This window comes from Eubalaena glacialis, chromosome 4, assembly GCF_028564815.1.
Source record: "Eubalaena glacialis isolate mEubGla1 chromosome 4, mEubGla1.1.hap2.+ XY, whole genome shotgun sequence".
Lineage (NCBI taxonomy): Eukaryota > Metazoa > Chordata > Mammalia > Artiodactyla > Balaenidae > Eubalaena > Eubalaena glacialis.
This window is the reverse complement of record NC_083719.1, coordinates 114297848-114311343: the sequence shown is the minus strand read 5'-3', so window position 1 is coordinate 114311343 and position 13496 is coordinate 114297848. Positions and strand designations below refer to the sequence as shown.

Below are 13496 nucleotides of genomic sequence, written 5' to 3'. Positions count from 1 at the left end.
CCAGTCCTGACTGTGTCCCTTCTTCCTTGGTGGCTCTGCCTCTCTGAATTTCAGCTTTCACATGTGTAAAATGCGAGGATCAAGCTGCTCCCTCACGTCACCCACCAAGGATTACAAACTCTTTGAGGGCAGTGCTAAGTCTTAGCTCCAGAATCACACATCTAGGTTTGACCAAGAATAAAACTGCAAAATCAAATGGGCTGTGTTCCTCACCTAAATCATTCTTTTGATGGTTTCCTCATTTATCTAGGTAAGATTTCCAAGTAGACTGCTCCAGCCAACCTGCCAAAATTTCTCCCAGCAAGTCAGACCACGTTGCTGCTCCACTTATCACCTTTAGGAGCTAACTAGCTTAGGGTGACACCCAGCCTCCTCCTCATGGCCTGAAGGAGGGCCTTTCAGGATCTACTTGGCCTTCACTAACCCTCCCTGCTGCCGACCTCCAGCCCCACCCACAACCCCCACCAACCCTAAGCCGTACTAAGCCTCTTGCAGTCCCCTAGAACAGCCTGTTCTCCCTCACATCCACAGCCACTATCTGGAACACCTTTCAGCCCCTGCTCCTTCACCCAGCTAGCTCCTGGTTCCTCATGCCAGGTGTCACCTCCTTCATTCAGTCAACAGATATATGTTATGCCAGGCACTCTGCTGGGTCTCATGATTATAACACTGACTGCTCTTATCACTGTGTATCCACAAACAGTCCCCTGGATGTCTTTATTACAGCATCTGTCACCCTATAGCACTACTGTTTGTGGACACATCTGTCTCCAGCACTAGACCGAGCTTGCTGGGGAAGGATAGCATCTTCTTGGTTGTAGTATCCCCAGAACGGTGCCTGGCACAAAGTCAGAGCTCAACACTGTCCGTTAAGTGGTAAATGAGTTCCTGACCAGTGAGACTAAGTCTGTGCCTAGTAGAGGGCATGGTGAGCGACAGCACAGTGGAAAGAAGGTCCTGAACTGCCTGTGTGACTTTGGATAATTTACTTGCCATCTTCATACACGAGTCTGTTCATCTGTAAAGTGGAGATAATTATAGTCGGTACCTATCGAGCTGTAAGGAAGCTTTAATGTTGGAAAAGTGTTTAGCACAGGGCCTAGCACCTAGCAGGTACTCAACAATGGTTAGCTACTAAAATTAGAGATGGGGATGAGCTTTCTTAGAAAATTTTTGCATCTATTAATATCATCTCCTTGCCTGGAAAACAAATGAACCCTGAATGTGTGTGAGGCCCAGATTTGTTGCAAAGGACCTGCCACTGAGATGGTGTTTGGATGTTAGGGCCTGAGGATTGAGGGCTTCTAGGGATATTCTCCCACCTGTGAGTTAACAGAACACCTATATCCTGACCCAATGATCAGAAGTTGACCCAAAAGAACAGACAAGCCTCCCAAGATGTGGTTAGGGGGCGTTGGGACAGTGTAGAGAAGCCCTATGTAGAGGAAGAGGCTATGACCATTTAAGGAATGCACACAGTTAAGTCTCACAGGACTTTGAAGGGGGATCCCTTCTGAATTGCATCTGAGGCAGGGATGGGGGTGAACCACCTTTTGAACTGTCAAGCCCCATCTCAGCAGCCTGCATGCCGTTACTTAGAACCTGCCTAAATAAAGCTACTCATTTCCCCCGAGGCTTCCCAGCATTTCCCAACCTGTTCCTCTGCTAGTCATCCTCATTAATTACCAGTGACCATGCTCTCTGCGCTCCAGGCATCCCTGAGTGAAGGGGAGTTTGCCTGAAGGAGTCTCCACTGCCCAACATCCTTACTCTCTAAGCCCCTGGGCTCTATATACTCATCTGATTGACATGCTAGAGGCAAAAGTCCAGGGGGCTCAGGTTGGATATAAAATGCTGAACTACCCTCAGCACCCTGGAAGCAGGGGACCTAATTTCACTCACTGAAGTACTTAATTTCACACATTTCTTTTTTAATTAAGCATTCCTGCTGCTCAAACCCTTGGGCCCATGCTACTTTTACTCATGGACTTGGAATAATTTAAATTAGTCTGGGTAAGTTAATATGTAAATCTAGGAAGACTGATGTGGGCATTGGACCATGGAGGAAGTGATTTGCAATGCCCAATGAGGAGCCTCTGTATTGGTCAGAAAAGTCAGTTTACTGTAAATAATTTGCATTTCAGATTCATAGAGCTTTTAGTGCTGGAAATTACCCCAAAACCTCAAGAAAATCAAGGGACTTATCCAAGGTCACATACCCAGTAAGAGTGACCAAGGTAGAACTGAACCCAGGGCTTCCTGAATTAAAATAATTGATAGCCTGTAATTCTCCTAGTGCTCAGCAAAAAGCAGTTCCACTAAGACATTAGGAATTTTAATTGGGGGGCAGGGGCATAGAGGAAAGCAACAAACATTTTTTCCAGCCTGTAATGGTTTTTCCAATAATATATTTTAAATATCTATTTGAACAGGCACAGATGAAAGTACATTTCATTGTTAAGGAAATTTTACTTCACTGAATTACCACAAAAATTTTCAAAGTGTAAGCTTGGGAAGTATGGCTTTGTTAAGGAACAAAAGGGGGGAGCAAGGCGTGTGTGGTGGGGCGAGTCTTGTAAACAGACCTGCAATGTTTGGAGACACTTCCTGCTGTCCCCCTCCAATTTGATACAGACATGCAGATCTTAGAATCTGTTTCATCAAACGAAGCCACAACTTCTCTAAACAGCTGTGGAAGAGGCAGGAGGAACCTGGGAAGGCAGGCCATCATGTCTGATGCATGAGAGCCAGGGGAGTGCCGAGGGGCTGGCTGTGTTTACCTTTAGGGGATATGTGGTCAATGAGCTGGAATTGTTTCACTAACCAATCAGTTAGTGATTCTTTTACCATATTAACCTTCTAAGTATGCAGGTGAAGTGTAGCACGGTGTAACACAGAATGGGCTAGTTCTGCATCAAATCTTTCCTACGTCTGAGTAGCTGTAAACTCTCTGATGTTAATTAGAAAACATTCAAGAGTGTTCTTTCTTCATTATCTGCTTTCAACTCAATTCTATTTCCTGGAGAAGCAAAGAGCATAGTGGTCAAGAGCATGGGACTCTAGGGGGAGACCTTCTGGGCTCAAATTTCAGATCTCCTGCCTCCTATCTGGGCACATTACAATTCACTACGTCTAAGGAAATATTAGCTGTAAAACTGGGATAATAAGAGAATGTACTTCATAAGGTTACTACAAAGATTTGAGAGAGTTAATATGTACCCTTACATGTACATAATGTGTATATATTATAACAGATATAATATGTACACATAGTAGGTGCTCAAAATGTTACCAAATAATTTTTAATAATCCGAACTAATTTAATAATCAATGAAGATAAAGGTAGAGAATAGCAATATTCAATAGAAATATAAGGCCAGCCACACCATAAGCCACATAATTTAAAATTTTCTAATAGCCATATTATAAAAAGAGATGAAATTAGTAACAAGAGATTTTATTTAACTCAGTATATCTAAAATATCATTTCAGATTTTAAAATGTTGAGATATTTTACATTTTTTGTAAAAAGTCTTTGAAATCTGGTGTGTATTCTACTTATATGGCATCCCTCAATTTAACTGGCCACATTTCAATTGCTCAGTATCCACATGTGACTAGTGGCTACGATATTGGATAGCACAGGTATATAAGGATACACGCCCAGTTGTTAGTCTCAGCTACCTCAGGAGGCTGGCTTAGAGGTGGGATGGGGGAAGTAGCAACATCTCGTTGACTTCTACATCAACATGTAACAATGAAGACATATGTCTTTAAAATCCAATAAGTTATAAAAGAGTAAGGAAAAGAAAAACTAATAACCCAAAACTAATGTTCACTGAAACATTCGTAGAAATATAAAGGAAAACATTCTAATCAGGGAGTTAGGAGAAATGGGTTCTAGGACATATGTGGGACCTTCAGAAAACCCTTTCCCATTCCTGGACCTCAGTTTCGTTATACTTAGTTTAGAACTGGATGATTCCTTATAACCTCCCAGTTCTTAAAATATATCAATGTCAGCCATTACATTTCTCCTATATTGCCTCTAAGAATCTATCAGTGGATGAGAACGCTCTCCTCACACCTGGAGATGGTTTATCTGCAAGCAGAGAGACAGGTGGCACGAATTCTTGCCGTCTGTGGATTTCCTGACTATAAATCTGCCTTTGAAGGCATGTTTTCGTTTGCTGCTGGCTCTCAACGTTCCCAGCTCCAAAGAACCTACATTTACATCTGTACCCTGGTTCCCTCCGTGCCCCCTATGGTCACACACGCCCGGAAATGAAAAATGAGCCTGACCTTCTCACTCTCCCGCAGGAATGATTTGGTCCGAATGCAAGGAAATCTGGGAGGAGGGGCCGCGGGAGTACGTGCTGCACCTCTGGAACCTGCTGGATTTCGGAATGCTGTCCATCTTCGTGGCCTCCTTCACCGCAAGATTCATGGCCTTCCTGAAGGCCAGCGAGGCCCAGGTGTACGTGGACCAGCATGTACAGGACGACACGCTGCACAACGTCTCACTCCCGCCAGAAGTGGCCTACTTCACCTACGGTGAGTCGGCGGGTGTTCGGCTACGCCTTCCGCTCCGGGCGCTTCCGGGGCGTGGCCAGGGGCCGTGAGCGCGGCTTGTCCCGCAGCTGGTGGTTTGTAACATAGCTGGGGCCAGCTTTGGTCGTTTCTACTGTCAAAGCAGACACCGACCGCCCCGCCACCCTCCAAGAAAGTCCTAGTCCCTGCAATACAACCAGCTGAAAAGAACGTGTAATTAGTGACTACGAGAAATGAATCGTTTTGTGTTGGAAAGGATGGATTTGTTTTGGAAGGGTTCTTGGAGCGTTTCTGTGGGATCCTTTTATTTTTTTTTTCTTTTTTAAAGAAATCTCATTTCTGATGTGGATCCAGGAGCTTTTCCTTACATATTGGATCCTTGTATTTTCTGCAAAAATAAGTCTTGCTTACCCAGTTCAAAAGTTATTTTCTCATGGCAAGATAGGTTCTTAGAAGATGCCTTAATTCTTTCAAACCACAAGGCCATACAGTGTGAGATGCTAGATTGAATTTTTAGTAATAAGAGTTAAAGCATCCATTTATCAAGGACTCTCTAGGTGTCAGGAACTGTATAGACATTTTACACCATAAACTCCAATCATTGCAACAGCCCCACAGAAAGGATTTTGTTGTTGTTGTTCCTATTTTATAGATGAAGAAACAGGTTTTCATGGCATGGCTTACAATGTTCCCAGAAATACAGTACTGCCTTGGATAGCAAGGGATCCTGGTCCAACATGAAACGAAAACGATGCAGAATGGCATAGTGTTTATGTTCGCAGGCTTTGGAGTTAGAGAGACCTGGATTCAAATCCTGTTTCTGTAGCTTACTGTAAGGACTTGTTTACTTAATTTTTCTGACCCTCTATTTTCCCATATGTAAAACTGGGATAATACATGTCAGAAAGTTTGTTTCGAGGGTTAAATAAGATAGTGCACATGAAGAATTTTGCACTGTGTTCTGAAATATTAAATGCTCACTAATAGTAACAAGTTATCACTACTACCTCTGGGGTCATTTTCTGGCTCAATCACTGTAGCTTCTGTACTAAAAGGTGAGTGGGGAGAAGAAACAATAGATATTTGTTGTTACTGGTAAATTAGCTGGACATTTAATAGGCACTCACTAGTGGCATGAAAGGTTTGAATGTCAAATGTCCCTGTTAGATGGAAGCCACGTGGTGTGCATGACCACAGAATCTTCATGATCAGGTACAGCAATGATCGCCAGAAGGTTGGCCACTTAACACAAAACTTGAGTTGCTGCCCATATTCAATGTAGATTGTGTTACGCAGATTATGTTACATGTAAATGTGGTAGGGAACCCCACACACACTAAGAAATGGAGAGTCTTGTAGTATTACAAATCATCCACTCTTCGTTTGTTGGTTTAGCAAATCCAGACATTTTAAAAGCATGGGTTTGCATATTTTCCCCTTCTATGCTGCTCAGGGTTCATTAAGGAAAGATGAGAGAATCTTGATACTGCATTGAATACTTTTCTTAGGGCTGTGATTCAAGCCACAGTATTGCTCACTTGTGACAATCCTTTTCTGGATTGTATTAAAGTCTCACCCATTAAAGTCTCACCCAACCCAAAGCTTTGCACTTTATTGCCTGTGCATTGTGGTTCACCCTGTACCCTTGAAATCTTTTGCATCTGAAAGGGTTGCCTTGTGCCCCAGTTATGGAGGCAGAGCGCCCTCTAGTGGTCAGCCAGGCAATGGTCCCTTCCAACCTCTACAGCACCAAGTAGACAGGTGTTTTTCAGGTTACAATAGGGCAATTTTTCTCCTAGAAACAGCTCCAAGGGGAAGAAAATCCCTTTGTCTGAATCATCAAAGTGCTGTTTGCTTTTCAACCATCAAAATTCTTACAAGCCAGTCAAAGTAGAGTACTTTTCACTAAAAGTCCTGACCGGGTCACCAGGGTCTGACAACAGCTAAATCTATCTTAATAGATTATAGGCTTTTATTATTACGACTGAGGTTTAAGATGATAAATTATAGGGGAGAGAAAAAAGGAATTCCTTTTGGCGTCTGTTTGAAGAATCTGAGTCCTATTTCATGTTCTCCAAATGTGTTATTTATCCAGGGAGGGCAACAGATATATTGGAAAAATACATTTGTTCCCCTTACTTGTCTTTCTGAGTTTTATGACCTTGATGAGAACATAAAGTCTATAACTTTATATATTTCCGCATATAATTTAGAATGCACTACATGAAAGCCTGTGTCAAATGGAGGCCTGGCTCCCCTTACTAGAGATCTCTTACTGCTCTTTATGATTATAATTGTTTAACAGAGTCTAGCTTTGAAAATAAAGAACAAAATTCTTCTCTTCCATCCCCCTTGGGGTGCCAAGAATTACTATGTAATATCCTTGCTATCTGCATTTACCTGGCTCTGAAAATGACCCCATACCCCAAATCCAGTCTTTAGAATGGCAGTAATAATACCTCCTCTACAGGGCTGTTGTGAAAATTACAGCTAATGTAAGTGTAAGGGCTAATTTAGGTTTCTCTATGTTTCTCAATTTAAGTTTCACTTAGTATTTCTCAACAGGGGCACAATTGACTTGTTCAGCAGGGCAGTCCTCATGGAACAGGTCTGTCTGGAGCATTGCAGGATATTAGCATCCCAATAAGACTCCTACCCAGTCATTGTGACAACCACAGATGTCCCCACACACACTCTGCCCCAGGAGGAAAGTTCTACCCTCACTTGAAAATCACTGTATGTCTTGACACATAGAAGGCAGCTTATTAAAGAAAGCTGCTGCTCCTTGCACCATTAGAACTACAATAGAAACACTTCACAGGTTTGCTCTGCTGAAGGCATATACCAAGGGCAGCTCAAACCCTCACCAGTGACCACAAGCAGAATCTCCCCAGCACGAGACAGGTCCCAGGACTCTTGCCACCCGGAACAGGGATGTCATAGCAAACCTGGATGACTGGTCACCAGTTTTGGGGCCTTAGCTCAGTCAGGGAGCAACTCGCAGACACACACTGCCTGAGGAACAAAACCCAAGAGCATTTTCTCAGGCAAGAACCTTCAGATTCCTGGCCCCTGTGTGAGCTCATTTGTTCTGATTTATGGCTAAACTTGTGGTTAGGATTTCATTCAGCCATTTAACAAACATTTATCAGCACCTGCTGTGTGCCAGACCCTTGTCCCCAGGACCCCCTGAGTGGCCTGCAATTTGTTTTCCAGCTAAGCACTTTACATAAATGATTTCATTTCATCCTCACCACATTGATGATATTATCCCCAATTTGCAGATGGGGAAAATGAGGCTTAAAAAGTTAATTGGACAGCCTCTTCAATAAGTGGTGCTGGGAAAACTGGACAGCTACATGTAAAAGAATGAAATTAGAACATTCTCTAACACCATACACAAAAATAAACTCAAAATGGATTAAAGACCAAAATGTAAGGCCAGACACTATAAAACTCTTAGAGGAAAACATAGGCAGAACACTCTTTGACATAAATTGCAGTAATCTTTTTTGATCCACCTCCTAGAGTAATGAAAATAAAAACAAAAATAAACAAATTGGACCTAATTAAACTTAAAAGCTTCTGCACAGCAAAGTAAACCATCAACAAAACCAAAAGACAACCCACAGAATGGGAGAAAATATTTGCAAATGATGCAACCAACAAGGGATTAATCTCCAAAATATATAATACAAACAGCTCATGCAGCTCAATATCAAAAAAACAAACAACCCAATCAAAAAATGGGCAGAAGATCTAAATAGACAGTTCTCCAAAAAAGACACACAGATGGCCAAAAAGCACATGAAAAGATGCTCAACATCACTAATTATAAGAGAAATGCAAATCAAAACTACAATGAGGTATCACCTCACATAGGTCAGAATGGCCATCATCAAAAAGTCTACAAATAATAAATGCTGGAGAGAGTATGGAGAAAAAGGAACCCTCCTGTTGGTGGGAATGTAAACTGGTACAGCCACTATGGAGAACAGTAAGGAGTTTCCTTAAAAAACTTAAAATAGAACTACTATATGATCCAGCAATCCCAATCCCAAATATATCCAGAGAAAACCATAATTTGAAACGATATATGCACCCAAATGTTCATTGCAGCACTATTTACAATAGCCAAGACATTGTAGCAACCTAAAAGTCCATCAACAGAGGAATGGATAAAGAAGTTGTGGTATATATATATACAATGGAATATTACTCAGCAATAAAAAAGGATGAAATAATGCCATTTGCAGCAACATGGATGGACCTAGAGATTATCATACTAAGTGAAGTAAGTCAGACAGAGAAAGACAAATATCATATAACACTTATATGTGGAATCTAATTTTAAAAAAAGATACAAATGAACTTATATACAAAACAGAAGCAGACTTATAGATATCAAAAACAAACTTATGGTTACCAAAGGGGAAGTGTGGAGGGGAGGGATAAATCAGGAGCTTGGGATGAACATACACATACTACTATTTATAAGATAGATGACTGACGGGGACCCACAGTATAGCACAGGGAACTCTACCCTGTGATAACCTATATGAGAAAAGAACCTAAAACAGAATGAATATCTGTATATGTATAACTACATGAATCACTTGGCTATATACCTGAAACTAACACAACATTGTAAATCAACTATACTCCAATAAAATTAAAATATTAAAATTTTTTTAAATGACAACAAAAGATTTTAAAAGCAAAAAAAAAAAAGTTAATTGACTTGCCGAGAGTCATATTTTACATACAGCCACTGCGTAGAAAGGCCACTTTCGACCTCAGGTCTGTCTGACTCTAAGCCTGTGCTCCTCCCCACCACCTCCTTGTGAATGGGACAGCCCCTGCTTGTGGAGCTCAAACACTGGGAAGGAAGATAGGATAGCAAGCAGCATGGTAAGTGCATGACAGGAGGGTACACGGGATACCGTGGGAGCAGAAAGGGGTACAGGGAGGCTGCCCCAGCCTGTGGGGGGCACAGAAGGCTTCCTGAAAGAGATGACACCTGAGCAGAGTCTTGAAGGATGACTGGGATTGAAGTGAGGGGAGAGTGTTCCAGGCAGATGGGCCAGCATGTTCCAAGAGGGAGGGTGGCACCTTCGATGTATTTGGATTAATTTAAAAACAAGGGCAGGAATGGCAAGTGATGAGGTTAGAGGCCTCTAAAGATGCCTAACTGGTTTCTCTTCCAGTGCAGATCCTGTTGCCCAGTGAGTAACCCAGATTGTTTTCTTTTAGCCAGGGACAAGTGGTGGCCTTCAGACCCTCAGATCATATCGGAAGGGCTGTATGCGATAGCTGTCGTGCTGAGTTTCTCTCGAATCGCGTACATCCTGCCAGCCAACGAGAGTTTTGGGCCCCTGCAGATCTCCCTGGGGAGAACTGTGAAAGATATCTTCAAGTTCATGGTCATTTTCATCATGGTATTTGTGGCCTTCATGATTGGGATGTTCAATCTGTACTCCTACTACCGAGGTGCAAAGTACAACCCAGCGTTTACAACGTGAGTACCCCTTTGCTCTCTCCTGAGGGGTTCTCCGGGCTTCCCAGGGATCCTTGGCAGCCTCTTGCAAGTGTCTCCTCACAGAGACTCAGGTTTCCTTGGCATTTCTAAAGCTTAAAGGCAACTTTATTCAAGGGTGGTTTCGAGTTCAGGTTCTGGAGTTGGAAAAGCAGAAGAGCTGGGTTTAATTCTCACGTTGCCACTTACATGCTGTGTGGCCATGAGCATGTTCCTTAACTTCTCTAAGTCTTAGTTTCCTCATCTTTAAAATGAGGCAACTAATAATACCCGCTTAATAGGGACAGTGTGAGGATTCAATGAGCTGATTTAGCTGCCACACAGTAAATTAAATAAATGAAAGGAATTATTACTATTATGATTGGCTTAGCCTATGTTACCTAGAAAACAAAGCCCTGGGCAGGTCTTGCATGCCAATATTTCACTGGAGAGAGGGAGTTGTAATCCAAATGAAATAAGATCAAAGGAAAAAAGAAAATGGCGTGTGGGGGGAGGGAAAGCACATACAGGTTGCTGACCTGGCCACCGTCTACCAAGACATACAACTTGGTCATCACAGACTTCTACAGTGAGACATATAGTACTACATCTCAGAATAGCCCATCAGGATAGAATTAGATAATTTATCAGCCAGACCTTTTCCATCTGCTGTCTTTCATTAATCAAATTCACTCCACAGGACATTAGTGTACCTACACTTCTAGGTCCGCCCCTGGAGAAGCCATATCTGCACAGCATGGGAGGTAGGTCTGCCTGTGGGCACAGGTCAGCAGCTCTCCGTGCCTGGCTGGGCAAACCAGTGCTGTGCATGGGCACCGAGCAAGTCCTGCAGCACCACGTGCCTCAGAAGCAGCAGGGAAGGCCCAGGTGAGGGAGGCAAGAAGCATGCGGTGTGACCGAGAGGCAAGGCGCTGTCAGGCCGACTGACTACGGGGTCCAGAAGGAGCTGCTGCAGGCAGAGCAAGCAATGCCAAGGCCTCCCCCACGGGGTGGTGTCGGAGCTCACTGAGCCTATGTCCACAAAGACCCAGAGCTCCTCCCCTCTAGGGGACGCCAGTGGGTCTCCTGGAGGGCCATCAGTAGCACTGAGCAGTGGTCTAGTAGAAGAATCTGGCAAATCTGAGTTTACACTGGCATAGGCATTTCGTAGCTAATGACCTTAAGCCAAGTCACTTGATTGATCTGAGCCTCTGTGTGTGTCCTCACAGGCAAGATGGAAATAAGACTTCCCACCCTTGCTCATAAATACCTTCACAAATAAATGAAGCGATTCTATAAAGAAGCGTTTCCAGTCCAGGTCCTGCCCCAGGCTCACCTGGTCCCAGAACTGCTCCCTGCCTTCATCAGGCTCCCGCCCAGAGTCTTGAGGGAAGGACAGTCAGGTCTCCAGCCACAAGCATGGCAGCTGGAACCAACAGGGCTAAGCACTTGCGGACACTGGTCCCCAAGAACCCCTGAGAGGCCTGGAATTTATTTTCCAGCCAGTGACAGTGGCGGAGCCGCACCGTGCAGGCTCCTTGAGCAGGTCCCACCTTGCAAGGGGCCTCCACTTGACCCTTCTTCTAGAGAAATCACCCTTCAACTGACGGTCCATGACTCGAAGAACGCAGACCAAGTGCGATGGACCCTGCTCCCCTCAGCTCAGAATCGTGGACAGCACTGCCCCGCCTGAGTAGCACTGCCCAGAAGGGTGGGCCTCTGGTGCTGCTGAAGCACAAAAGCTGTTTCTCTCTGAGGCAAAGAAGTAGTTTGTGTTCACAGAGAACAGGTGCCTGGCCCAGCGCTGAGAAATGCACCCGAGGGGTGCCTAGCTCTGTGTCTCAGCACACCACACACCCCCGGCTCAGGCAGACTAGGTTTCAGTCTGAGCTCTCCTCTTACTGGCTGTGTGACCTTGGGCAAGTGCTTAACCCCCCTGGGCATTCAGGTCCCCAGCTCTGAAGTGAGAATACCAAGATGGCCAGCTTCACAGGATTGTTGTAAGGATCCAAAAAGAAGAAATCAGATTGAATATAGTGCTTGGCATATAATGAGCCTTCAATGAATAATAGTGATCATAATGGAAACGATGAGTAATAAGGAGGAGGGGGCAGGATGAGCTGTAAGAAAGGACACTTGGGGACCGACTGGCTCTATGGGACCTTTCTGGACAGGGGCCTAGCCTACCAACTGTCCACCAGATCAGGCCAAGTGCATTAGTGGATCAGTTTGACTACTTTATAGCACTTCAACACTCAGTGATTAACTGTTGAAGGAATGAAATAAGCTTGAATCACCCAAAAGCAAATTTGCTCTGGATCTGCTAGAGGCAAAGCTAACTGTACACACTCAGTGTGGGATGCATTGTTTATTGATGTCAAGTCAAGATGTCAGTCAATACACAAAGACTCTCACCCTCTGTAGTCAGGCCCTGATGTCCCTCCTGTGTTTCCAGTCTAGCACGATGTCTTGTACATGATAGCATTGCTCACTAAATGCTTCGTAAACAAGAATGAGGGAATCAACAGGAGAAAGGAAGCCAGATTCGAGGCAGTAGTATAAGCAGTTGACTGGGAATCTGACCATGAGGACCTCTGTCCCATTTCTCCTGCCCTGGGTGTTCTGTGCAATCTCCCTTCGCTCCCCCTACAAGGAGGCTGTACTGTCAGCCCACAGTCCCTCCGAAAGTTGGTAGCACGACACATGAAAAATGAAAAAGGGCATGACTTAAGAGCAGGGCTGTCCAGGCCACAGTTCTCAGCTGGACACAGCACAGCCAATCTATAAAGGGAGTCTCTGGGATCAGGAAAAGTTATGGGGAAAGGTAACAGCAGGAGGAAGGGCCAAAGCAATTGGCTTGTCCCATTGCTGGGAACTGAATGGAGATTTCTAGACGTGAGAAACCCAACCAAAGAGGATTCAGGCTCTCCAGGATGGGCAAGGGAGAGAAAAAGGCATGGCCGAAGCAAGCACAGTAAAGATAGGACAGGATATTTATCGCCTTGGCAACTCCTAAAATGGGATGTGAAGCTGTGAATAGGATTTGATTGAACAGGAAAACAGTCAACAGAGCGGTGAAGTGGAGAGGAAAGAATGGATTTTTGTAAATGTCATCTCTTACCTTTTGACTGCTCTCTGGAGCGTATCGCCCCCCCACCCAGAGATCTTCTTTGATAAGCAAAAAGCCACATGAGGATAAAGGATTCTCGTGCTTCAGGGGGACTCAGAGCTATTCTGAGTGCCAGCAATGCTGATGATAAAGTCCAATGACTCCCTTGGTGAATGCTTCATAACAGCCCACACCCGGGCCACCCTGCCCAGCTCAGGATCATCCCTTTGGCCCACCCCCAGGGCGCCCTCTGTCTGTGTGTGGAATTTAGAGCTTTAGGGTAGGATGGTCCTCTCATCTGCTTCTATAGAGTCAGAAGAC

General features: G+C 44.2%; 1 protein-coding gene across 5 annotated transcripts in view; it reads left to right on the top strand.

Annotated features, from left to right (window-relative positions):
* Positions 1-13496, top strand: part of TRPC7 (transient receptor potential cation channel subfamily C member 7) — a 122190-nt gene that overhangs the window by 81467 nt on the left and 27227 nt on the right. For all 5 annotated transcript variants that reach the window (XM_061188214.1, XM_061188219.1, XM_061188218.1 and 2 more), the window contains 2 exons: positions 4321-4554; positions 9805-10069. In XM_061188214.1, coding sequence (XP_061044197.1) covers positions 4321-4554; positions 9805-10069 — 499 coding nt within the window. The remainder of the gene's footprint in view (positions 1-4320; positions 4555-9804; positions 10070-13496) is intronic.